This window comes from Crocodylus porosus, unplaced genomic scaffold (genome assembly GCF_001723895.1).
Source record: "Crocodylus porosus isolate Cpor-Errol unplaced genomic scaffold, CroPor_comp1, whole genome shotgun sequence".
Classification (NCBI taxonomy): domain Eukaryota; kingdom Metazoa; phylum Chordata; order Crocodylia; family Crocodylidae; genus Crocodylus; species Crocodylus porosus.
The window spans coordinates 3,521,081-3,547,873 of NW_017728933.1; the positions used below are offsets into that span (position 1 = coordinate 3,521,081).

Genomic DNA, 26,793 nt, shown 5'->3' on the forward strand with positions numbered 1-26,793 from the left:
ATCATGGACCAGGGACCAGCTCCATACACAGTTGCTTGATAAGGAGTTAATTAGCAAGGATTAACACCTACAAAACAACAGACTGAGAGGAAATAATACAGACAATCAACTGCCCCAAGACAGAGACAGTCAGTTGCACAAGCACCCGCGTCATGAGTTGTGTCTGTCACCAGCTAGGGGTGCAGGGCCCCAGAACTCCCTGCACTGATCTCCTCAACAGCTGGCAGGTGTCATGGCCACAGCAGGGCTTAGCAGCCAGGTCTGCAGTATTCCTCCCATCCCCCTACCCCTCCATGCCCCAAGACAGACACAGTTGCACGAGCACCCGTGACATGAGTTTTACCTGTCAGCAGGTAGAGGTGCAGGGCCCCTGAACCCAGAACCCCTGCTCGAATCTCCTTGACAGCTGGCAGGCTTAATGGCCTCAGCACAGGCTAGCAGGCCTGCAGCTTTCACCCTGCCGTGCCTTAACACATAGTATTACCCATGTCACAAGTTTTGCTTTTCCGCAGCTTGAGGTGCAGTTGCCCCCAAGCCCCTGCATCAATCTCCTTGAAACTTGGCAGACTTCACTTCAGGAGGGGCTAACATTCCTGCAGTTTTGATCCTGCTGTGGCTTAATACACACACAATCTGAGTTTTGCTTTCAAGATTTTGGGGCGCAGTTTGCCCAGAACCCCTATACCCATCTCCTTGAAACTTGGTAGACTTCACGCTCTCAGCAGAGGCTACCACTCTGCAAGTTTCATCCAAATCAGACAAAAAACCCCACAAAGTTACAGATATTTCATTGATTCCACTTTATACCCTATGGCCGAATCTCCGAATCAAAGCAGGAAACCGATTCAGAGCTCCGAATCAAATCGCCAGCATCCAAATTGGCTGAATCCGAACCCAAATAAAATAGTTCCCTATTCACACAGGCCTACTAGTCACCAGTCCATTGTATCAGTGGATGTATAATTTTGCATCTAATAAGTTACTCCAAGGAATTAGTTTCTGGTGAGTTCCTTGTGTTTATTAATTCAGCAGCATTTATTATGTGCAAATGTCTAATGTGTATACTCTCTAGATTTGATTTGAATGTGAGTTATGTTGTGATCCATCAGATGAATTGCATAATGGTGTTTCTGCTTCCTGATTGGATGCACGTGTGGGCAGAAGTTCTTCCATATGTAAACAGATTTCCCAGATATATTCCCATGAATAACTTGGAAATGAATTTTTCATAAACATGCAAATAAAACGGTTGTGTGAAACATGAGCAGAAAGTGAACTTAAACAGATGGGGACTTAGCCAAAAGTAGTATATTTAAAATGTATGTGACTATTCATGCCAATTGATTTTGCAATACTTGCTATCCCCTTCTATGTCTTTCCATAAAAATAAACTTGATTTGAGTTGTAATCCATACTGCTAGTTCAGTCTTGCCTAATTTAGCTGAAGCCAGATACATTTCTGGAGTGGCTTTGAAGAGCTAGTTCTTGAATAGCTTTAGGGTCTTTTGAACTGCAGATGTTTCAAAGCTCATAAGCTCTTTAAATAATGCTCTGGGCAGACTGGCTGAATACCTGGAGGATGCTGAAAGGTTTGGACTGTAAGTCATTGTTTCAAAGGTAATCCAGGTTGATAAGAACTCTCTGCACAAGAAACAAATTGATGATCCCAGTTTAGCTACTAGTGAATACATCCCCCTCCCGTGACAAATCCCACTATTACAGTTATCACTTGCTAGCCACTCTGTCAATTAAGGCTAAGAGGTCAGAGTCTCAGTGTGCCTGATAGTGGGAGCCCACCCACCCTTGGTGACCCTCCTGCTCTGGGCTGTATTAGGAAGCTAAGAGGAGGGGAGCTTGCATTACTGTCCGAACGTGTTGCATTGGTTTTGTTGGATAGAGAACTTCTTCCAGGCAGTCTATGCAGCATCCTTCATGAGTATCAAATTCTGTGTGTATAATTAACTGTGGCCCTGAAATTCTCTCAGTCAATATTACAAATTAGCTGTCACGTAAGGGAATGTATTTTCTGACTAACAATCAGGATCTTCGAGATTGGATCATTATCTAGAAAGCGCTTTCCCAATGACTATTTGTGCCTGCTCCATTAAAAATCTCCAGGCAGCTGACCTTGGGCTGGGCTGGGCTGTGCAGTATGCAGGGCAGGGCATTGTCTCCCCTATAAAATCGCCTGCCTGACATTCAGCATTGGGTTTGCCTTTATTGGAAGAAGCAAATTTGTTAGATGAAAGGCAAATAAAACAATTGTCACTCTGTGCTTTTATGTGGAATTGTGTTAGCATAATTGCATTGCCGGATGCAGCAGGTTCTGGCCATGCCTGACAGCTTGACTAACATGGAAGGTGAACAGCAAACCAAAAGTGGGGGGAGAGGACAAAGATTTCTCTGTTTATTGCTCCTTTATGATGTATAAAGGCACTTCATTTCTTCCAAAAGAATTAAGTTTTCAGCTTGTTTTTACTTTGGAAGTTCTGGATCTTTTCCTTTCTCTTCAGCAGAATACCTCAACAAAACTCTTTCTGGGACTTATATCAGACTGCAGCCCAGGGCTACATAGTGTTTCTGCCTTTTCTCTCCTGCACCCTAAATTAGAAAGCAAAAGTCGGACTTGGCTCTTGAGGAAGAGCCACTTCTGTAAGGGGATGAGTCGAAAGGAATAAAGAGTGGAATCTGCATTTCTGGGCTGCTTGGTGGCAGTGGTTAAGTTGGGGAATACGGCATTGGTGATACGAACAATCCTGACATGAGCCAGCTGCCCTCTGGCTTCATGACTGATTCAGTATTCGTGTGAAATGTGCTGGGGACCTTGGCCTGCTCCTCATCAACAGGTGACCCTGTTACATGGACAGTTACCCAAATGGCCTCCACTTACATAACTAGAAGCCCCAGTGTAAATGAAGCCCTACCAAATGAAGCATTGGATTTGCCTGGAAATTGTTTCTTTCTGTGCCTCATCATGGAAATAGATGAGACAGGTAGGGGACTGCGGAAACAGAGGTCCAGAGCGTAGAGACTTGCAATATCACCCAACAGCTCCATAGCAGAACTGGAAGGCAAAAATAGGTCCCCTGATTCCCAGGCTGTTGCTTTGCCCTCTAGGCCTTGTTTCCCCCAGCAGGCATCACAGCAAAGCCATACAGAGTTGATCAGGGAGGCTAAACTCTGTCCTTTTGCATCTTGTTCCTCCTGCTTATGGAAACATCAGCATGGGGAAGATGTGTTGGGCCATAGCACAGCCTGCACACAACCTGTCTTGGGATATGCTTTCATCTGTCTTGCGCCTTTCACCAGATGCAATTCATTTAAAAAGTTCAGGTAAAAGAATAACAAGTGAGTCTATGTACTCCTCCAAGCCATATAGGACACTAAAATTACCCTCAGATACCAAGTAGCCTGCGGCTCAGATAGATTCGAAGGCATTGATAATCCTATTTAGTAAAAGATATTCCACAAACCTTTTGCTAATTAATGTGCACCTGGAAAGTCCTATTGAGTTTCACCTTCCCAGAAGGATACTTAAGGCTTTGATTAAAATTCACAACATGGGAGAGGCCGCCGTGTTTCTCATTTTTCCTTTCCCTGTATTCAGTGCTCCACAAAAAGCCTTTTGCGGATCCATTGGTTATGCCCCCAAATATTATATTTAACTTCACAGAATTGAACTCAGCCCCTCATTCAGTTTTCTTTCCATTTTTGCTCTTGCTCCTTGTGTGAATAAAGGCATTAGTCAAATGTGAGCTTAGACCTCAGCAGTAGGTCCATGAAGGTAAGAGTCCAGCATGTGCTAGTGTTCATAAAGCTTTAGTTAAGAGCCAGAATTCATATGAACACACAGATGGATTTTACAACAAATGGTCGGGTCCTGGCAGGTCTCCTCTGAAATACAAGATTCTTCAGCACTGTGCTATGGAGTGACTTCACTTCTGACCCTGTTCTCAGATCACGGTGATGTCCCCTCCAAAAACTAATCATTCCTGTTCTTACTTAAATTGTGGGCATTCCCACCTCAATTTGACAGGGTGTAGAAGCAGACAACTTTACTTCCAGCCTCGTTTGCCCCTTTTTTAGACTATCTGGAGGCACTTTATCCCCCTGAGTTAATCAACCTTTTCCCTCTACAAGCCTCAGAAGCCCCCACTTTTGCTGTCAAAAAGAATAGATGGCTCCTTTCAAATGAATTATCTGTGTTATAATTAATAGAAAAGGGCTGTCGGCCCATATTTTGGCTGCGGGTGTTGACAGAAAGTTTGTTCCAATTTCTCAGAGCCTTTCACGTAAGAGCTTCATGCAAATAATGACTGCTGGACTTCACCTAGTAATCGTCTCTCTTTCACTCAGGAATTAAATCAAGAGTTTTTACTACATGCCCAGAGAATATTATTTTGTTGGAGAAAAATTGTGTAGAGACCGTGAGTGCATCTACAGGTGCAATTAATGTGGCACAGCTTGTGCTGGAGTTTATTGCTCCTGAGCATTGTGTTTGCACATGATCCCAGGACCTCAGCACTTTGAGCTGGGGCAGAGCAGCCCCAGCTGGCAGGGGGCCCAGGGGCCAGCCTGCCAGCCCAAGGCTGCTCCAACCCAGCCCAACGTGCTGTGGAGGGGCTGGCTGGGGCACAAGGGCGGGGTGCTTCAGTGCAGGGCTAGTTTGCAGGCAACCCTCACACTAAAGTTCCCGTATCCCCTAGACAGCCCTGTTAGAGTCTGTATGTGCATTGCAGCACAGTAAATAACTCCTCCGTAGGACAGTACTTGTGCCTGGCAGCACTGCCCTACACCAGAGCTAATTAGTAGGGCTGTGCGAAATTTTGCCACCAGTTTAGTTTTGACCTGTTTTAAGGTTGAAACAGCAAAATCGAAACAGAACAGCTATGGTCAAAACAGCCTCAAAACAAAATGAGGCAAATCGAAATATTTTCACGTTTCAATGCTGTTTCGACATTTCGTCCATAGGCTATAATGGGGAAGGTTGAAACAGTCTATAACTTTGTCATTTCTGGCCTGATATAGATGAAACTTTCAGGCATGGTAGCCCCTGCTACAGCAACAAAGCCTGCCAAGTTTCAAGAAGATAGGTACAGGGGGTTCAGAGAAACTACACCCTAAAGTCTTGAAAGCAACCTTATATCACGTGTATATGTTAAGCTACAGCAGGGTCAAAACTACAGGCATGCTAGCTCCTATGGAGGCCACAAAACCTTCCAAGTTTCAAGGATATAGGTGCAGGGGTTTGGGGAAAACTACACCTCAAGCTGTGGACAAGCAAAACTTGTGACATGGGTGACACTGCGTGTGTTAAAAGGCAGCAGGGTGAAAGCTGCAGGCCTGCTAGCCCTGGCTGATGCCATGAAGCCTGCCAGCTGTTGAGGAGGTAGGTGCAGGGGGGTTCTGGGGCCTGCACCTCTCACTGCTAACAGGCAAAACTCATGACACAGGTGCTTGTGCCTCTCATCACTTGCCTGGGGGTAATTGACTACAGTATGAACATTTGCTGGCAGTGCGATGGTGTAACCAGCAGGTCTAACAATATGCTGGCGGGTCCAACAATATGATGCATCAATTGATGCATCTCCAGCAAAACCGTTGCAAAGAAGTGATTCTCCTCTACTCGGCTCTTCTCAGCGGAGTACTGTGCCCAGTTCTGGGCTCTGCACTTTAACAAGGACGTGGTAAAGCTTGAGAGAGTTCAGAGAAGGGCTACCCATATGATCAGGACTTGCACAACAAGCCATATGAGGAAAGGCTGAGGGACCTGGGACTCTTCAGCCTGAAAAAGAGGGGAGTTGGTAGCAGCTTACCACTACTTCAGAAGTGTACCTCTCGGGTTCACGAGCGCACTTTTGGGGAAAACTAGGAGTAATGGCACAGTCTGGGCTCCCTAGTTGTGGAGTAGTTTTTCCTAATGTTGAGTCTGAAATGAGCCTGAAAGGATCCTGAAACAACCTTCTAGGAGTAACTCCTGTTACTCCTAGTTTTCCCCAAGGGTGCCCTGGTGAATAGTCGTGGCTAGCAGGGGCTAGCAGGCCTGCAGCTTTCACCCTGCTGCGCCTTAACACAACTAGTGTCACTCATGTCACAAGTTTTGCTTGTCCGCAGCTTGAGGTGCAGTTTCCCTGAACCCCCTGCACCTATCTCCTTGAAAGCTGGCAGGCTTTGTGGCCTCAGCACGGGCTACCATGCCTGCGGTTTTGACCCCACTATGGCTTAACACATGCATGTGACATGAGTTTTGCTTTCAAGATTTTGGGGTGCAGTTTCCCCGAACCCCCTGCACCTATCTCCTTGAAACTTAGCAGGATTTGTTGCCTCCACAGGGGCTAGCATGCCTGCAGTTTTGACCCCACTGTGGCTTAACACATACAAGTGACATGAGTTTTGCTCTCAAGACCTTGGGGTGCAGATTCTCTGATGTTTTACTGTGGAGCTAATTAGTTAACTCTGCAGTAAACGTCTTGTGTAGACATGGACAGTCCCTCTGAAAAGCAAGGAGATAGATGCCTATCACCTGGACATCTGATGGATTCATCTGATAATGATTCAGTGCTTTAAACACATTAAGGTAGAATAAATTCAGTCTGGCAGGCTAGAATGGTGGTGATGTACTTACATGACTAAGGCCTGTAATTGTGGCATTAATGATGCAGAGGTCATGTGTACATAGGTATGCTTCTTGCAGTAGAAAATCGAGCTCTCACATTAAGTTAGGTCATGTTGTCTGTCCTCCTACTGCAGATGGTGAAACACACCCACAGCAGGGAAGTGAGCAGTCACACAGAACAAAGCAGAGGGTAGATCCCACATCTCTGAGTCTTGTACTTCCTTTTTAATATGCACAGTTATAAACAAGAACACATTTCTTAGTAAAAGCTGCAAAATATTGTTGTCTAAATGCTGGCAGAGGCTGGAGGGTATTTTAATGTGGAATTCAAACTTTTTTCATGAAAGCGATCTCTCCTTTTCTACCATCTGTGCTTGTGAGTGTAAATTCTACTTTTCCTTTCACTGAGAGAGACCAGCCAATTACTTTCAGGCCATTGTTGGCCAGCTCACATATTATTTGCAATCTCTGATAATGGGGTAATAACACAGGGCAGACAACACCTTTTGAAAATATCTGTCTCTCCCATACCTTATCTATCAAGGTCATTCTGTTTGAGGAAATTAAAAAAGCTGCTTAACAGAATGAGAGAAGAGATTGACAGAGATGAAATCAAGCAATGGTAACAGATGCATTTAAAAATGAAGCAGGCTGGGTTGGGATCAATGTACCAGAAAAATTTGATGCCAGCAGGAACTGGTGTCATGAAGTCATTGCTGAGCTAATGGCCTCATAGCACCAGGAAAGAGAGATGAGCTGAGTCATTTGATTCAAAGCTGGAAGTAGCCAGAAAATGAAGTGGTAAATAAATGTGAAATGAAGCAGGGCACTGTGATACCCAAAAGCTTGTCTGTATCTATCCCAACCATGTAGTTGGTCTAGTAAAAGATATCGCCCATCAGAATTCTTGCTTCTCTTAAATGATCAGTTGGTGACCTATTTATACAGCCAAAAAATGAACCCTCTGAACAAGCCCTAGGAGCTTTAATAGAGTTATGCCTATGTGATTTCTTAAAAAAAAAAAAAAAGATTATTGGACAGAAACGTGCTTAGACATTCTTCTAAAAACCAATGCTATTTTAAGAACCAGCAAACCTTGCTTCAGACAGCATTTTAGCCCATTCTAATGAACTCTACAGAAGCAACGGTATTAATATATTGCCTCCATGCCCCAAATGGTGGGGGAACTGTACAAGTGCATTGTGCAGTGAGTTCCTGTTTCAGCCGATTTTAATTGTTTCGCTATTGCAGTTCTCTGCCATACATTCTCTGGGGGATGGTGGGCACCAGATCCATGGGTATGTTCTTGGGAGTATTCTGCTAGGACACATCAAGCACAGACAGAAATGATATTTGTCATGCAATCGGCTTCTTGGAAATGCTCTAAAGCTGTGCCCAGACAGAAAAGCACAACTACAGAGCCCTCCAATCACATGGCAAATTAACCCTCACTGTAGGAGTTGAGGTTTCAAACGAATATGCTCCAAAGCGGAGTGCCTTCATTCATTTCTGTTTGCTCTGCCTGCAGCACAGCCTGGCCCCAGCTGCTGTCCCAGGATGGGAGGGGGAAAAGGCAGGGGAGGGAGGTCCCTTCTGGGGTCTTCTCAGCCCTGTTGGAGCGGGGTGGGGGAAAGTGGATTGGAGCCTCTCACGTTGGTGGGGGACTCCGGTCTACCTGCCCCTACTTCAGTAGGGCTGAGAAAACTGGAGAATGGACCTCTCTTGCCTGCCCTCTCCCCCCATCCCATCCAGAGACAGCAGCAGAGCTGCAAGGGTTGGGGTGGGGTTGAGCTAGGGGGAGAGGCTGCACAGAGGCAGCCTGTCTCCCTGGATCCACTCCAAATTGGAGCTGATCCTCCAGCCTCCCAATCCAACAGCTAACATCTGTTGGGTTTGGAGGATCAAACTAACTCATGGCCCTTTCTGTGGCTCACCATGACTTAGACCCAAAAGCCGCATTTCTTGTCTGTGCCCATCAGCACCTCAAGGAGACAGATGTCCTTGGATCAGTAGCAGGGTGCGTGTGCGGCAGGGGAGTCTTTTCAGGCTTTTGAGTACCTGGGCAAACCCATGTGCCCTGCCATAATTTCATGGCTGCGCAGAATACATTCTAGAGAACAACACTCGGCTTGACAGCGTGCCGGGGGAAAGAATCCTTTCATGTGAGGTGGGTGGGACACCAAGGTTACAAAATTGTAATTGAAGAGGGAATTAGAGGGCTCAGTTCTCAGTTGCACAAAGACTCCCAGATACCTGTCAGGCAGCATAATAGAGCCTTAACATAGACGCTCATTATATTTGCACTCCTTACACTATCAAAATGATTATAAGACCCGAGCCAAAATGTGCAATCAGGAGTTCCACAGAGACGGATAGGAGTTTTGCCCCATACTTAAGGAGAGCCCGGGTTTCACCCAATTGTTAACATGCACAAACACCTCCTTGATCATAGCCTCTTTTAACTCTGTTCAGTCTGTTGCACAAAGGCAGCTTAGCAGTACGTAACTGGAAACTGCAATAGTCATGTTTTACAAGAACGCCGTGCTGTAACATATTGTAGGAATAATGAGTTGTGGGAAAGTAGCATAGGTGTAATTGACCCACCAATTAGAAAAGAAATGGGCTGATGCTTAATGGCTAAAATCTCTTCAATGGTGCAGTTCTTTTTATGCTGTGTTGTGCAGAGAAGACAATTTGCACTGCAAAGGAATACACTTCTTTTCATGTCTGTGCATCTAAAGCATGGAAAGTTGGTTTTGTTATCCAGGGGCTTTTATGGGTTGCCAGCATCTTCTTACATCTAAAATTATCATGCTTTCAAGGTGTCCATTTTGGGGACAGAGTACCTTCTGAAATGTGCCAGGTTGAGGAAGCTTCAGTTTGATCCATGAAATAAGCAAACAAAATGCATCACAGGCTGGATCCTGAGAGGTGCTAAATTACATGCCAGTCAGCATGCTCATGAATCCTCCTGCTGACTCCCTGAATACTGCCCCTAGCTATTTTGATGCCTCTTTGGTTTTTGTAGGAATAAAAATTACCAGAGAAAACCCCAAAACACTACAAGAAAGTCTATTTTCTGACAGGAGCAGGGAAGAAATGGTTGCAACTCATGAGGAACCCCTGCCTTCATAATTCCTAGGCCAGTTGCTAAGCCCCCAGTGCAAAAGTCCTCTAGTAACTAACTGGGAAAAGATGGTTTGATTTCTTTCAATCAGCCTAGTAAAATTGTGTAATGAGGGCACCTACCCTCATTCTCTAGCACATTTGTGCCTAGCTCTTAAACCATTAACGCTGATTGGAGGTTTGCTGCTGACTTCAGGGAGCGTAGGATCAGTCTCTAAATCCCACGTATTGCTGTTTCAGGGCCAAAATACTTCCAGGAATGTTTAAAATAAAATTTGTTCCTATAGGAAAGATTCCTTACTAAATGGTCAAAGGTTTTTTTATAACCTTCTGTGTTACCTTAAGTAAGTGACTTCCCCCTCTCCTTTTCTTGGTCAGTTTAGATCATGAATTCTTCCGTGTAGGAACTTTGATACTTCGTGTATATAAAGCACTGAGTTCAACTGGGCTTTGATCTCTGTCGGAGGCTTTGGCACTTCATTAACGCAACTAATGGCATTCGTGCAGGAAGAACTATAGGACAATTTCTTGGAAGTTTTTTTACCCTGCCTTAAAAGTATAACGTTTCGTTTTCCTGAATCTTTTCTTAACTCTAGTAAGAACAATAATTAAGGGGGTAAAAGGAATGAAATGGAAGTGTTGGCTTTCTTTCACCTCTTCCATAAACCCATTTCACATGCTGCATAAAGTTAAAAATTCACCCCCTACCCCCTTTCTGTTTCCTGACACAAAACTAGCAATAGCAGCACAAAGCACAGGTCACCCTGCTTCCTCGACCTGGCTGTCTCAAAGTCCCCCTTCCCCATTCTGATCAGCCTCCGGTCTTCATCCTCGCTTCCCTAGGAAAGCCAGTCTCCCTCCTCTGTCATCCAAGTGGAGTCGTGAGCCCCCTGCCACTGGGAAGTCATTTATCCGTTTCTCTGCCGGATATACACCTGTGAACAAAGAAAGATACGTCAAGCAACGCGGGTGACCTCTTACTGACTGGTTTTGGTCAGGCTAAATACCCAAAGGGGGAAAATCCCAAAGAGGGCAGAGACATGGTTGAGGGGGACACAAGGATAAGTGTATCTAGTGGCAATGTCTTGAAAGGGAAGGGGACTGTCCTAAGGAGGACTGGGATCAGCTCTCAGATGTAAGGGTGGGAGGAGCCCCAAGCCATCAGGGCCTGGACTGAGCGAAGCATTTGGTATTTGCCAGCAGTGGAACCAAAGGTGTCCCAGTTCTGACTCTCAAAGGGCTCTGGGGTGCAGTGTGCTGGTGGTGACTTTGGTGGCATTTGGCAGAAGTTCCCACTGATGTGCGAGCCAAAGGCTGTTGAACTGTTTGCCTTGCACTATGCTGAAAGGTCTGTGTCACCAACCAGGGGGGCAGAGTTTCATACCCCTTGTGATTTCTTTTGCCTTTCCTCAAAAGAGTGCTTCTAGTCTAAAACCAAAACAGTGCTCCCAGTCTAAAACTGTTCTTCTGTTAACAGGTCCCCGGAGAAGTTGTTAACACTCTGTGTGGATACAAGACCCTTGAAAAAGAGGTAACGCTCTCCTTTTCTTTCATCTGCCAACTCCTTGCTTATAGGCTTCTTCTTCACCTGTTAAAGGCAACTGCTGCCTGAGGATCTGTCTGCCAGATAGGTTTACCAGGGCATGCTACAAAGCTCCTCTCTCTCCAGGATCAGTTGGGAAGGGAATATCACCTGAGGGGATGCTATTCAAGGATGAAGTCTCTCTCTTTTGTTCAGCAGACTCATTGGTTAATGTCCTATTTTATGGGTTGCCCTCTGTCCTTATTCATTTATTCAACTATTGGGGCACCTGCTGCAGAAGAGCTGTTTCTGTCATTGTCCTTATGCTTGCAGTCATGCCTTGCATGCAAAAAAAAAGCAATCTAATAAAAATAGCTTCTTTTTTTTTAAACGGCTGATTAGCTGAGGAAGGCTTAATTGGAGCAATTTTTTTTCAGTACTTTTATGAATAAGCTGATCTGTAAATGTTTTTTTTTTTCCCACGAAGAAAAGTTTCATCAGAGAATAAATCCCTTCGCAGCAGCCTGAGTGACTGCCAAACTCCTAGTGGTGTGAACTTTTGGGAGACCTGTGCAGCTAGTGGAGTGCTAGTCTGGACAGGGGCTCATAGACAATGCTGGTAGCGCCCAGCAGCTTTCCTAACAGCAGGAGTTTCTTGTACAAGGGGCTGTACAAAGGGTCAAAAATATCCCAGCTCCCAATGCGAAAGACGTAGAACATTGTCACTGCCAGTGCCAGACCCCAGCTCTGCACTAACAGAAAGTGTTGTCAGATCTTTCGGCCTTTGACATTGTTAAGGTCTTGCCTTCAGTGAGGAAAGTGCAGAACAAATGTAGTAAAGCCGGAGATGTGTTTCCAACCTGCTGAAATTAGAACCCCTGCAGCTAGACCGGGCTCTCTACACCCCTACACCATCTCTGCCGCAGCAGGACAAACCCATTCATGCCTTGCCCAGCGTGGACACGCATTTCTGTGCGTAACAACAAGCTCTTGGCACGGTGACAGTGTTTGTTTAACTCAGGGGAATGGAAAATTTTCACGACTTCTTAAAACAAACAATGGAGGCTCATGCCAAAGCTGGTGCTATAAATACAAATGCAGATGCTGTTCAGTGCTCCTTAGGAGCTTTGTACTAAAGGAGTTCACCCAGAACCTTTTCCGCCCACACATTACTCATTTGGGGATAATAAAGTTAAAAAGCTGGTAGGCAAATAGCAAGAATTAGACGGCTGGAATGCAGAGCACTCCTTTACAAAGGCTGCTTGATGTATCAATTGCAGCTGGCTGGCTGGCTGGGCAGATCCGCGGGCCTGGAAGCAAAATGCCTCTAAAAATAAACATGTCCACAGCAAATGGGATCTTATGTACACAGCTTAGGAACATCATTAAACCTGTCAACTTGTTGTCACCCGCTGATCACATTCATGACAAATATGATAATTAAAGAAATGAGGACGGTGCATTGCATCCTGCCAAACAGCCGTGGCAAGCGGCTGAAGGAAAGAGCATGGATCCTGCATGCTGGGGAGTGCGGTTGCATCTGGTCTCTGAATGGCTTTCACTGCAGAGGCTTGGAAGTCATGTTGTCTTCTCTGTGGTGGTCGTGTGGGTGGCGTCCCATTACTCCATACATACCTCCTTTGTGGTGTGGTGTTTTCCTGTAACCCTGTTTCATCTGACACACGTTTCCTTTCTGGCCTCCCAGCAAGGATTGCCAAGGGAACATCACCTGCTGCGACCTGACTACATAGCTGTCCCTAGTACAGGTTTCCCTCACTTTATGCTGCGCGTGCGTTCCGGGAAAATGACACAACTCAAATTCACATAAAGGGAACTCACTTTACAATGTCACAAATAGTGATACGTTCCAGGACTGCGACTGTGCTGACCCCCAGACCCGTGTCTGCCACTTTCACAGGGCAGTTTTGGTACTCGCCCACGGCAGACAGTACACACGAGCACAGCGTGGTGGTGAATGTTACCATCGTGGGGATGGCAACCACAGAAACACGTGTCGCAGACGAGCAAGGAGCACAGATCCACACAGGGGACCATATTTCGTGCGTGTCACTCCCACAATGCGCCGCACAAAGTGGCTTCCACCACACCAATCACACAAGAGTGAATTTACCTTGCATATAATGATTTTTTGGTATAAAAAGGGTCATTGCGTAAGAGTGAATTCACACACACAGAACCCTCATAAAGTGAGGGAAATAGCTTTTCCCTTTGCAGCTGGCCTGCAATATGGTGATGAGAGGCTGCTTTTAACCTTGATAATAAGTCTACGAATATTGTACTTTGTAGCTGAGAGCATCTCAGATGGCTCCCACCAGTTCAGATCTAAATTGTTCTGCCCACAGGAATCTTCTCCTGTTGCTGACGCTGTTGGGGAAACAACAGTAGTCGTGCCCACTTCTAGTGTGTTTATTGTATGTTTACTTTATTTTACTTTACTTATTTTACTGAAGTAGCATGGAGTTGCCCCAGTCAGGGCTCCATTGTCCCAAAGATTAGACAAGCCCAACTCCAAAGCATTTGCGGCCTGGGTATCAGACATGCTTAAATACATCAGAGGGACATCTTTTAGGAAGATGCTAATCAAAAACATGCCTTGGCAGTCCACTAGCACCTCTCCTGTAAGTATCACAGAGCTGGAAGCGAAAGAGAGATCCCTTATGGTCAGATTCCAGCACTGAACAGCAGAGCCAAGGCTGTGTGACCCCTGGGCAAGTGTCTTCCCTGTTCTGTGCCTGATATATGCATCTGGAGAATGAGGATAATACTTCCCTACCTCGCAGGGGTCAGGTATCTGTGGCCCTCTTACCAATGGCAAAATGGCTGGAGAGTCTGATGAAAGGCACCAGAAGCACAGTATCTTATTATGGAGCAGGAAGCCTTACAGCTCCCCAGTGAAGCAGGTAAACATTATTCTATCCAGTTCACAAGTAATGAGAGGCAGGCACAGGTCTAATATGAAATAAGCACCCCCAAATCTGATGGGGAACAACAGGAATGTTCAGCACCATGGCACTCCCAGTGTACTTTTGAACTAGGAAGAAAAACAACGAGTTGTTTCCTAGTCACCCGCTCTCACAAGTAGACCAAAAGCACGGCTGTTCCTGGGACTCCTAATCCAGAGCGTGACAAACTGAAGGTGACAAAAAAGGCCTCCACTCTGTCTGGCATCAAGCTGTCGGCTGCCCTGGGTTTTGCTGCTGTATGAAGGTAGTGGAGTGATGAAATATGAAGGCATTTCAAGGAAACAACTTGCTGAGCGTGAAATAGACCTGTTGTTGGAAACGGGTGTTTTCTTAGAATGGGGTATCAGTATGACAAGCAATCCTCACACCTGCTTCTTCTGGAGAGAGGTTAATAGCATTGTATAGCAACGTATAGTAGTGTTTGCATAGCAGTGTATATCAATGTATAGCAACGTATGTGAGCATTGTCTCCAAGTAACAGCAACTAGAATGATTCCCACTACTAAGTTAGAGTGCAGTAGACTTTAGGGGCTCAAGGTGTTTCTTTCTCTGACTTCAGCAAGGGATTTTACATTCTTGCACGGTATAACTATCTCCCCTCCCCTAGCGGCTTGTTCTGTATAGGCTCTATGCTCCAAAACCTGTGTGTTAACTCTGATTGGGTTGGCTCCCGGTTCTAGATCCAGAGATCCCAGGCTCATCCCCATACTCTTTATGGATCCCCCCATCCTGGATGCTTTCCATGTAGTGCAGTCTTAAAATCCAGAGACATCAGAATACAGCTTGTGTGTTCTCTCAGTGGGACTAAAGAAAAGGAACAGCAGCGCCACAAGCCCATTGCAGGTAGGCAAGGTAAAATACAGCTGCTGACTCAAGAGTCATCTTTGCTATCATAGGTCATTTTAATAGGCCTCCCTTGTCTTCATAAAAGGTCAATAGCTATAATTTACTTTGATGCATTCCGCTGCTACAGCACCACACAAATTCTATCAAGGCCAGTTAAATTACAGCCAAGCTATTCCATTTTAGCATTTATTAAGTCCATTGTCTCTTTATTTCCTTCCCAGGTTTTACTAGATGAATGAGCCCATTTAAGGGAGAAGGAGTTCTGTACACAGTGACACACTTACAGAGAGCTCACAGAAAACCCTTCTGTTAACCACAGCCAAAAAAAACCCCAGCGATAACACTAATGCTTCTAATGCTGTAATATTTTAGGTTCCCAAAGAAGGGAGCAGGATTTCTCTGTGGCACTTCGGGATGTGCCATCATTTTAGCACTTTATGCAATGTAGGTGCAAAGGAAAGAGTTGCCAGATGTGTTTGCCAGTTGACTTGCTGGCCCTTGGACTGACAATAAAAAAGTCCCAGAATAGGTAAAATGTAAGCTGTCACACTTCGACCTCCCACAGATCCAAGTCTCTAGCTCCATTCAAACAATCTTCTCAGAGTCTGCTGGGAGCGGGAGGAGAGAAGGGGAGAGGAAAGCTGGGATGCTGAAGGAGTGCTAAGAGGGGAAACAGATCCAGGGAAAGACAGGAGCAGGGGCAGATGTTAAAGAGTATCAGGAAGGAAAGAGACCCCAAAGTTTGTAGAAAATTGGGCCCAGGCTGGGTCCTAGCTCCCAAGGAGACTTTGGACTTGACTGGGAGGTTAGAGAATTTAGAGGAAAACTGAGAGTAAAAGACTTTGGGTGTAGGCAGTGATAAGCTACGTACTGCTACCTACCCCCTTTTTACGAACGTCTACTCTCTTTCTGGCTTCCTGCCTCTTCTTGCATTCTGAAATGATCCACGAGGTAATGGCTTTGATGGTTGGTCAGCTAATGAAAGGTGCTATAGAATGGCAATACATTATCATTTAATATTAAATAGTGCCATTGCATGGACCTTCAGCAGCAGAATCAGCTTGATTTTCCTCTTCTCCCACCAAGAAATCAGTACTGTTAGTGCCCAGGTTTCTGTTGAGGAGTTTTGAGCATTAAGGATGGGTGGATGAAGAACCAGAAACAAACACCAGCTGATTCTTCACCCTCCAGCCTGCCTCAGCTGTTCTGGCCCAGGTTTGTTTCTCTGTCAAGGAAGTGGGAGTGCTGCAGTACTGTCAGCAAGCTGCCTTCACACCAGAAAAATTCCACCTTAGTCTCCGAAGGAGCGGGATTGACCAGTTAAGGTCTTCAGGGACAAAAATGACCATTTGGCAACATTGGTGCTACTGCTGTCTAGCCAGAATCCCTGGTCCTTTGCAAATCCAGACTCCCTGCTTCCAAAGAAACAAGCTAAAATGTGGTTTGGGTCTTTCCTAAAAGACATTTCAGAATTTCCATGAGAAACTTTAAAATTTCCTTTTCCTTTCCAAGTTAGATTTAATGTTGGGCTGTCCATGAAAGCTTCTCTCTCTCTCTTTCTCTCTCTCTCTCTCTCTGATTTAGTTAGTCTATAAGGTGTGAATCTGCGTGAATTGGGAATTTAAGTGCCTGGGGCCAGCTCTGGGTCCGACATCAGCTGTGGCTGCTGCATGTTACTGCAGTGCAACCTGGCAGACTCAAGAGTGCCTGAGTGAATCTCAGTATTTTTGGTATTTCTTTCCTAGCTGGATGAATGGGAGTGTCAGGTCTTGTGCTTATTAGAGCCTGACAGCAGTAAGCAGAGTTTGCTTTGTTGTGGTTGTTTTTGTGGGTGGTTTGTGAAGCTTTATACTTCAGTAACTGCACTTGAAGCCCAGCAGTCGTACGAGAAGCTCCAACAGACTCCCAAGCTCTGCTGTCCTTATGGATTGCTTGCATTTCTCTGCACAAAATAGGCCCTTCTGTTTCCCACCCCTCCCTTTACTTGTAAATCTGCATCAGCTTGAAATACAAAGAGCACAGATTAACTATTCCCTTTAAAAGCTGCCTGCCCAGGAGGAAAAAAACAGGTTTCCTCTGCATGCTTGTCAGTAGTTCGCGTTAGACCTGGACCAGTAGGTTTCACCATCGGCGCCCAATATGGCAGCTAGAGAAATCCCTTCCTGTCGAAGGTGGGCAAAGAGCTCAGGGAGAGACTGAGTGAATTCTTGCTTTGAAGTGATCTGTTGCTTTTATATTCCTTCTGGAGGAATATTCAGGAGCTAGTATCCCTTCCTCCTACATGGCAAACCAGACTGGCATCCAAGAATGACTTTCAGGCTGAAACTTGGACCTGAGAAGCCAAATTAAAGCTGCTGTATCCTGTGAGTCCTGTTTCCCAGCTGTAATTTTACACTGGACCATTAGTGTCTGATTCACAGCTTTCCTAGTTCTTCTTCCTCTTGACTCTTGGCAGTACAACAGGCAGAAAAACACTCTGGGAGATGGTCTGTGGGTTTGGGTGGTGTATGTTGGGATTGCCATATCTTATGTTTGATTTTGTTCTGCTTGCAGCGACTGGAGTTGGTGGATATCATCCATGTGCGGGGCTGCATCCATGCAATTGGCCTCTGGTTTAAGGACAACTTTGAAGCCACTTTTGGGATAGTACTTTCCTTGCTGGTTCCACAGGTACGTGAGAACTCTTGGTCACGGTCATTGTTCTTCAGGACTTGCCACCTGTGGGCGGCTCGTCCAGTCATGTTTGCTGAGGTACGTGAAGCAAAGGGAACCTGTTTTACTTACGTTTCAAAATATTGTCACTGCTTTGTCACCCACTTTCTCTGAATAAAGCAGAAGAGTAAGGACAGTTGCCACCTACTTTGGAAATGGGTTTAGAATCAGTTTGGCTTTCGGAGCTTCTTCAGATGAGTGCCATACAATGTATGAAAAGACATGGGCAAACTGAGCCTGGTTTACTTTGCAAGAAAGTATTGCAATACATATCTTGTTGTAACCCAGTTAAAAATTCAACACTGGGGGGAATGAGTGAGTGTTTCAGAGCAATTATATTGCATTCACTCCTGAGCAGGAATGGATGCTGCTGAATCCAACTGTTGGAAGCAAATTCAATTCTCTTGACTTGAAAGCAGGCTGCTGCATCTGTGGGTTTCCAGGAATAAAGGCTGAGAGAGAGCAAAGGTGTTCTTTCTTCTAGAGTAGTGGTCTTCAAGCTTTTTTGATCGTGCACCCCTATCAGTAAAAAATTTTTGAGCACACACCCCTATCTGTAAAAAAAAATTTTGAGCACTAACCCCAATATATGTATATTTAATGTTTATAAATTATATAACGGTACAAAAAAACTTTTTGCTCTCACTAAAAAAAAATTATTATTTTCTTCCTGTATCCCAATGAATCGTCTTGCGCACCCCACTTTGGAGACCACTGTTCTAGAGAAAACCTGTGACCTCGGGCTGTATTTTCCTGGCACATACTTATTGTTCCAATAATCCCCAAAATGGACAAGATCTGGTGTAGCTCTGGCTTTGCAAATCCCTATCAGTCATCATGTTTTGTGATACCAGAAGTGATTTGTATTCAGTTTCTGTCTCTTGTAAAATGCCACAAATCTGTTTCTGATCCTACTCTCATTTTGTTTATCCTGCACTGTTTGAAAGTAAATAGTCAGTCTGTACAGTGATAGGGAAGGGAAATCTCTTATCCAGGGAGAGTTAAGGTGCAATGAGATAAAATGTTCTAAGCATATCAGCCTGTTGCTGGAATGCTTTTGCGGGGGAAGACTTTTATCACCAGTCACATCTGGCACTGAGTAGCCTGGGATAGTTTAAAGGATTGCAAAATGATTATGCTTTTCTATTTTATAGATTTCAGAGACATTAGGGCTGGAAGGGACCTCGCAAGATCATTGGGTCCAGCCCCCTGCCCCAGGGGCAGGAAGTCAGCTGGGGTCAGATCACCCCAGCAAGATAAGCACCCAAGGATTTCTTAAAGGTATCCAGAGTAGGTGCTTGCATTTGTATTTATTTACTCCCACAGAAAAAAGGGTGCTTGTTCACATGTGATACAAGACATTCTTGAATTGTGCAAAACTATGGTCTGTTCAGCCTCTTTCATGATGAAAGAAATCTGGATTCCAGCGACCCTGAGGAAACTGAAGCAAATTTGGCCATGGTCTGTGGCTTGCTTTCTCAGTTGGTTGCCTTGTGTTTGCTTCCTCTGCTCGCTGCATTTTTAATCGACTCGGGCTTCTGACATGACAAGTTGGTCAGAAGAGCTATTGTAAAAATAGAGAAATATTACAAAGCTAGAATGCAGGGCGGTCTGACAGATTTCAGCATGTGTGACTGTGGGTTTATCTCACCTCAGCAGTGATACAAGAAAAGGATGCAGCTTATATAGGAAAAGGGGTCTAGTATGCTGTTCCTCAAAACAACAGCTGTGGAAAACTATTCACAGCAGAAGTCTGGTTTACTTAGAGTTCCTGTATAGATATTATTTCAATGTGCTGCAGAAATATCACTTTTTAAAAGATGGTCGGACAGTTTAGTCAGGGACGCTTATGCCTTGAGCAGGCAGCTGGACTGTGTGACCTCAGGGGGTCCCTTCCAGCCCGACTTGCCTATGATCCCATGAAAAGTAAATAAAGCCAAAGTTTTTATTGCTGCATGTATTTATTACTGCAGCAAAGCCCTTTTGTATTGGTTACTGCATCACTTTCCCAAGGGAACATAATCATTGAACAGCTCACAAAAAGGTATCCATAAATTAACAGTCTCTTGGGTGACTGCTAAAATTGATGTGCAGACCACTTGCCATTAAAAATCCTTCAGTGTCTAGGCCACATTCCAGCTTAGCTCATTACCTTCTGCATTATAGACATTCGAAATAACAAGGAATTTTTATGCATTTTTTTGGCCTCTGCTTTTGCAGCGTGTTGCTGAGCATTGTTAAACAGCTTCCATGTTTCACCCAAGAGTAGAAGCTCCATCCATTAGCTCTGACTTGCCTGCTGGTAGTGTTGTGATGGGTGCCAGGCAGGCTTTCTTGCTGAAGCAAAATTGAAGCTTTTCACAGGAAGAAGGTAATCTTGGTGAATTCTTGCATCAAATTTCTGGAAAAAATTCAAAATTGTCAAATGTCCAAATCTGACAGTTTTGAAATGGAAGGGGAAAAATGTGGTTTCTCTTTGGACAGGGCTTTTTGGTTTTGAATCGGGAATGATCACAAGATGGGAAAACTGTTTCCCCACCTGCTTGGCATGACTAGTGCTACAAAGTATTTTTTCTGCATAATGACCATGAGGAAATAAAGAGGAGTTGAGCAAATACGCAAATTTAGCTTAATAAAGGTACTCCTGGCGGTCTGCCCAGTGGGAGCATGCCACACAAGCCACCTGTCATGTTGCCATTAACTCTCTGCCTTGATGGTCTTAACTGAGGAGAACAAGAAAAAATAAGCAAAGATGACAGCAAGTAGAGCAGAGCCTGATGAAATTCAAATGCTTCCTGACAGTCTCTGGAGCAGGGTAGCATCTTCTGATGCACCGGACAATTCACTTAACCCAAAGGGAAAATTCTCCCCATTTGTGGAGGATTTTCAACTTTTAATTGCAGGGCTCTCGATCTCTATAAATCATACTTGGTGCCTACCAGTTTTTCAATGAAATTAAGCTAGGCCACATGCACCACCAAGATCTGTCAGGCTAGGAATTTCTTTATCCCCAGCCTCTCTGATGCTATGGCAGAAGCCCGGAAAGAAACCTGAGGGCAGAGAGAGGGTGCTGTTAAGATGTGAAGGGTAATACCTAGGTCTTATGAAAGAGAGGACAGATGTTTCTTCATGTCAGAGCACACCTTTATTTGGCTCAAAGCTGCCTGGGTCCTACTTGGCTGACGATTGGAAGGGCTTCATATTTTATCCTTGATACACTGTACAGCTTGGAGCAAGTCAATCCCCAGTCATACTTCTGGTGCTGTACTTTTGCAAATGCTGCTAGAACAAGCTTTCTCATACTATATGGTGGTTCCTGACCTGATGGGAAGTGGGAAGTTCAGAAGCCAAAGGGAAGAGATTGGGGGCTGGACTCGATGATCTTCCGAGGTCCCTTCCAGCCCTAATGTCTGTGAAATTAGAAACTGGCTGAAAAGTTTGGCTTGAATTTTAGCTGAAGGCTTAAGTTGACTTTTGTCCTATGTGAATCAGTGCACTCAAAGCCCTGCCTATGGACCGTGAACCTAGGCAGTGTTCTTTTCTGGTGCATTAGCTGCACACTCACTGCAAATAATTGCATCCCAACTACCAGGTGTTCTCAGTTTGATAATGTTGAATTTCCTCTTGTCGAACACATTGCAGCTAGTCAGGAGCCCTCATGCCATGCCATTTCTTACATCTTTTACCTTCAGATGATCTCAAGGGATCTTGGTTTCCCACAGCCCGGATGCCTCCCACATTTTGCTCAACAGAATTCTGCCATCCCTTTTAGGGTCGACAGTTTAATTGCTTGCAAATTTATCTCTGAAAAGTCGGTGTCTACAGAGAATTTACCACTAGACAGGTGAAGAAATGAGGCCTGCCAGATTGCCTGTATTTATGACTTTTTCTGCCCCCTTTAAACATGTTTTAAACACCCCCCTGGATCACCGATGTTATGAGAGTTCCCTCTTGATATAGACAAATGACAAAAGGATCCTCTATCATCACCCTTCTTATTTTCTTTTACTGGAGTTTTTTAATAGCCCTGAAGCAATATTAAATCTCTTAACTTGCCTGCTAATTGTGGTTGATGTGCCCAAATTACACATGACTGAGCTGCCTTTTTTGAGAGAAAAATATTGGAAAGACAAGCACCTTCTTTCCCTTAAAAGCCAGCTCTCACAAAGGTGTGTCAAGGTTGACACCTGAAGGCTGAAAACTTAGACTATCAAATAAAAAAAGAATTATTAATAATTATAAAATGTTAGAAGTTGAGTTTTTTCTAAGACAAATTCCTGAGTCACCTTTTCTTTTGCATATAATTTAGCAGAGCCTTACAGAAATACCCATATTTAGTGTAAGAATTGTACAGTTGCACCATGAAATCTTCGTGAAAGTGTGCTCAAGTTGTTAAGACTATGGGACTGGGATCCAGGACTCTTGGGTTCAGTTCTTAACTTCACAGAGTCTTAGTGACTGCAAGCAAATCGCAACTTCTCTCATTGGAGTTTGTTAATCTGCGAAATGGGGGATACTGTAAATGGCACCTGCAGTCAAAAGTACCCAAATAGATGCAATAATCTTTACTCTGCTCTGAGCAAAGTGAGACAGGGAGAGGTCAACTGGTCCAGCCAAATCATGCATTGTCTTTGACAAAGCTGGAAACAGAAGCTATCTCCAGAGGCCAAGTTGTGAGTTAGCTACAAAACCATCTCTCGTAAAAGTCTTCTTGTGACTCCTTCTCAAACCTGGGTCAAGCTTTTATTTCTTCTGAGACTGGTCATGGCTAGTAGCCCTGGAACAGCTAATCAGGACACTGGCCTCGCTTGCTTACTCAAGGTTTTGTGGTGGTCATTCAGAAAGTGAAATGCACCCTTCTGTGGAGATGCAGTACAAAACTGTTGTGTTCAAATCACAGTGTAAGTGCTGCCTACACTTCTTAAGCATAGGGGTGAATATCCAGCCACCCACAATTACCAGAGAAAATCATTCCTGCCTGGTAGCTATCAGACATTTATTGGCAGGTATTTTATAGGAGGTCTCTTTTTAGTTGCCTTCCTTTAGACAGTTCATCTTAGACAAGGGATGTTTGAATTTTTCCTGTTCTCTGGTTTTGTAGTTGACATTTTTATAAAGCCATGTGTCAGGAAAACAGATCTTACGATGACAGGCTGAGAGCCATGGGACTTTTTAGCCTGGAAAAGCGTAGGCTCAGGGGTGATCTGATGGCCACCTATAAGTTTATCAAGGGTGACCACCAGGATCTGGGGGAACGTTTGTTCACCAGAGCGCCCCAAGGGATGACGAGGTCGAACAGTCACAAACTCCTGCAAGACCGTTTCAGGCTGGACATAAGGAAGAATTTCTTTACTGTCCGAGCCCCCAAGGTCTGGAACAGTCTGCCAGCGGAGGTGGTTCAAGCACCTACATTGAACACCTTCAAGAGTAGATTGGATGCTTATCTTGCTGGGATCCTATGACCCCAGCTGACTTCCTGCCCTTTGGGCAGGGGGCTGGACTCGATGATCTCCCGAGGTCCCTTCCAGCCCTGATGTCTATGAAATCTATGAAACAATGTCATATTTTTGATCATGTATGTGTGTACTCAGCGAATTAGATTTAATGTATTTAGTTGTTTAAATGTGCATGTATATAAGGGGCGAAAGAGAGAGAATCCAGTGTCAGAAGCAATACACTTCCCTTTTTAGCCAGCTCCTTAAACTTAAGCTCAGTTTAAAGAAGAGGATCCTCAGACTTTAGCAGCAAGGCCTGAAATGACTTGGGATTTCTAAGCAAACCACCCAGCAATACAGCGAGCTTGGAAATACATAATCTTTCACCATATTTAGGTATATGGTAGTTGACAGTGAAAAAGAGCCAACGATTAAAATCTGTCCTGCAAATAAGGCTAATTCTCCAGTTCCTCTAGTAAAGGATGCTTCTAAGTTAAACTAATACTACACTGATCCAGCCAAAAAAGGTAAGAAACAAGAGCTGATGCTGTGGTTGGGTCATAAAGAGCAGCATATCAAGCCAAATGATTCGTGGAACGTCAAGCCTTTCCTGCCACTGAATTTCAGGGGCTGAGGAGGGTAGGATCTCCTTTACATTTCATGCTTCTGCATGCTGTGCTAGTTCTGGCAATGAGAAAAACACAAAGATGGTGGGAGCTTTCGATTAGATATTGTAAGCAGCTGTGGCAGACCTACCAATTCAGCTTGGCTCAAATGGGCTTGGAAAAATCTTCATTTTGATTGGTGGAGCCTATCCACCAGTCAGGTAAGGGTGGGGTGTGGCTGGCCCCACCCCTTGCACGGAGTAGGGTGGAGGCAAAGAGCCTCCTGGACCTGATTGAAGCCTGCATCCTGCAGGTCCAGCAAGCTTTTAGAGACAGAGCTTGTGGAGTGAATAAAAGGAGCTGCATGCCCAGCACGCAGCAGGCGCGTTGAGGGACAGAGAAGCCAACAGGGGCTGAGAAGAGCTGCCCAGAAGCTGTAATCCAGAAGAGCCCCAGAAGACTCCTTTGGCAGGAGCAGAGCGGTGAGCGGCAAGCGGTGTCAGCCCCAGCCGGTGAATGGGGCAGACCCTGGGAGCTGCAGAAGGCAGCTTGGGTCTCTGGACACTCAGTGCACATAGTGGTGCACAGGGTCACCAGACCCTAGGAGCCGCATGTAATGACTCAGGTCTGCTACCTTCAGCATGTGGCCGAGGACCCCGGTGCACGTAGGGGTGCATGGAGCCACACGTGGCAGCTCAGGTCTGCTACCCTCAGTGTGAGGCCAAGGACTTGGTGCATCCAGCAATGCGCGGCTGCCCAACCCTGGGAGCAGTGCCAGGCCCCTCGGGTTTGCAACCCCTCTCCGACATGAGGCCAGGCACCCGGGAAGCACCAGCGCAGTGCGGCAGAGGTCCGGTGGAACCTGGGTTTTGGGACCCACACAAGGCAGCCCGAGCCCCAACAGAGGGCAGAAGGTGAAGCCTGGGTGTCAGGACCTGCACGAGGTGGCCCGAATCCCAACAGAGGATAGAACAAGGCACCCTCGGCTCTGGGAGCCCCTCCCAGCCTGCCCCCCAGATCCATGAGTACCTGGGGAATGGGTCCCCACAGAGGAGGAAGCCCTGAGAGGGGGTCCCAAGGGATCAGGGACCAGGGGGTGGTGTCCAGCAGGGGCAGAGGAGGTACTAGGACCCTCCCCTTACTCCCCCTAGGAACGGTGCCAGGGTTTGGCACCGTAGGGGAATGCCCAGTGGTCTCAGCCACATAGGTACCTAGAAGCAGGGACTTGCACCTCATATTTTGTAAATAGGTATTTATATTTTCTTATCCATTAATGTGACCTGGGTTATGTCATCTATCTGAGGGTTACCTGTACTTGTTGTTGTTCTCTTCTGAACTTACCTGTTGATACCTGTTGTTTACCTGCCTTTGTTGTACTGATCTGTTGCAGACAGCTGCTTACCTGCATGGGGACCCATGCCCTTTCGAGGTGGTGGTCCCTTGGGCCTTTGATTATAGAGCATAATGGGTTTTTGGTGATCTGGATATTGTATATCTTTACCAATGCTCTCCTATAAACCTGTAAATATTGTTACCTGCATATTAATAAACCTGTAAATAGTTGAGCTGTCCTGGCCTGACTCTATAGAGGGTTAGAGGGGGACTGACCTGCACATCAGACCCCTCTCGCAGCACTTCTGCCCAACCAGCTATCCCCTGCAATTGAAGGTGGGGAAGCACTTACTGGGTGCACCCAGGTTACACATCCTAGACACTTGGAAGTAAATCAGCAGCATGGCAGCTCATTCAGAGAGGTCATTTGTTTCTTTGATGCTCATTAAAAAATTATTACCAGTGGAGCTTGCTAGTAAATAATAGTAACAGAAGCTGATATATTACTGTTTCCTTTGCAGAATGAAATTTCCCAATTATGTTGCCCCATGGTGTCTGCTATATATGCAGGCACATATAAATGTTAGGCTCAGTGTGTTTTCTAGGGTTGCCAGGCAAAAAAAATAATTGAAGGACAAAACAGTGCTTAAAAACTAAAAACACCTAATAAGGCATGGCTGTTTTCACCCGAATACATCTGTAAGTTTGGCTTCTCTCTGTTCTCTTTCTCCTCACTCCTATGTCAGAGAGTGCAGTGTAGCCAGGCATCCAAGGTTCAGAGTTTCATTCCTCCTTGTCTGTAACCTCTTGCTCTTGCTTTTTGACAACTCTGACCCCTACCTACCCCGGATCCATGTGTTTTGCTGGAGAGCACTGAAGGCAAACTGACAAGATCTGCATGTCACGGCAGCTCTTTAAAGACTGGGGCACATGCTAGTGTCTGTTTCTATCACTGATACACAGAATAAGGCAAAAAGTGCCCATATGCTGGCTTCAGTCAGTCTCTGAGGGTGTACGAACAAGTTGAAAGGAAACAGTGGCTTGCTGCAATCAGATGCTCTGTAATGAGTGTTTGTGGGCACCTATACACATCACAGGGTTTTATCCTTAAATTAAAAAGGTTTATAAAATTTAAACTTGTTTATTTTGGAGCATCATATCAATGTTTGCACATACTAGGTTTTTTAACTAATTAAGCTTTGGAGCATCGCATCAGTGTTTGCACGTACTAGGTTTTCAAATGAATTAAGCCCCCAGCCAGTGCTGCAGGAGAGAAAGACAGTCCTGCACTGCCTCCCTGGCCCAGGGCCCCCCACCCTGTGTCCAGCCACACAGCTGTGGGAGCAGGGAGCCGGTACACAGCACAAGAAAAAAAAGAAGAAAAAAACCAGCAGCAATTTGAAAGTGACAGCAATTTGAAGGGGTGAACACAAAAAAGTTGCAGCTCCACCTGGTGGACAAAGAGGCTCATTACATGTCTTTGAGTGCCATTGTGTTTGCACATACAAAAAACTAGAACTCTTGGTTCCAAAATGATACCTTTCATTAGACCAACTGGAAAATCGCAAGAAACTTGTCCTTTTCTGCAAGCTTTCGGGATCAAATTCTCTTCGTC

The 26,793-nt window shown here is 45.2% G+C and overlaps 1 protein-coding gene across 1 annotated transcript in view; it reads left to right on the forward strand.

The window, feature by feature from the left end:
* Window positions 1-26,793, forward strand: part of LOC109317353 (tetraspanin-15-like) — a 186,751-nt gene that overhangs the window by 137,914 nt on the left and 22,044 nt on the right. The window contains exons 6-7 of the mRNA XM_019545979.1: window positions 11,220-11,273; window positions 17,648-17,764. Coding sequence (XP_019401524.1) covers window positions 11,220-11,273; window positions 17,648-17,764 — 171 coding nt within the window. The remainder of the gene's footprint in view (window positions 1-11,219; window positions 11,274-17,647; window positions 17,765-26,793) is intronic.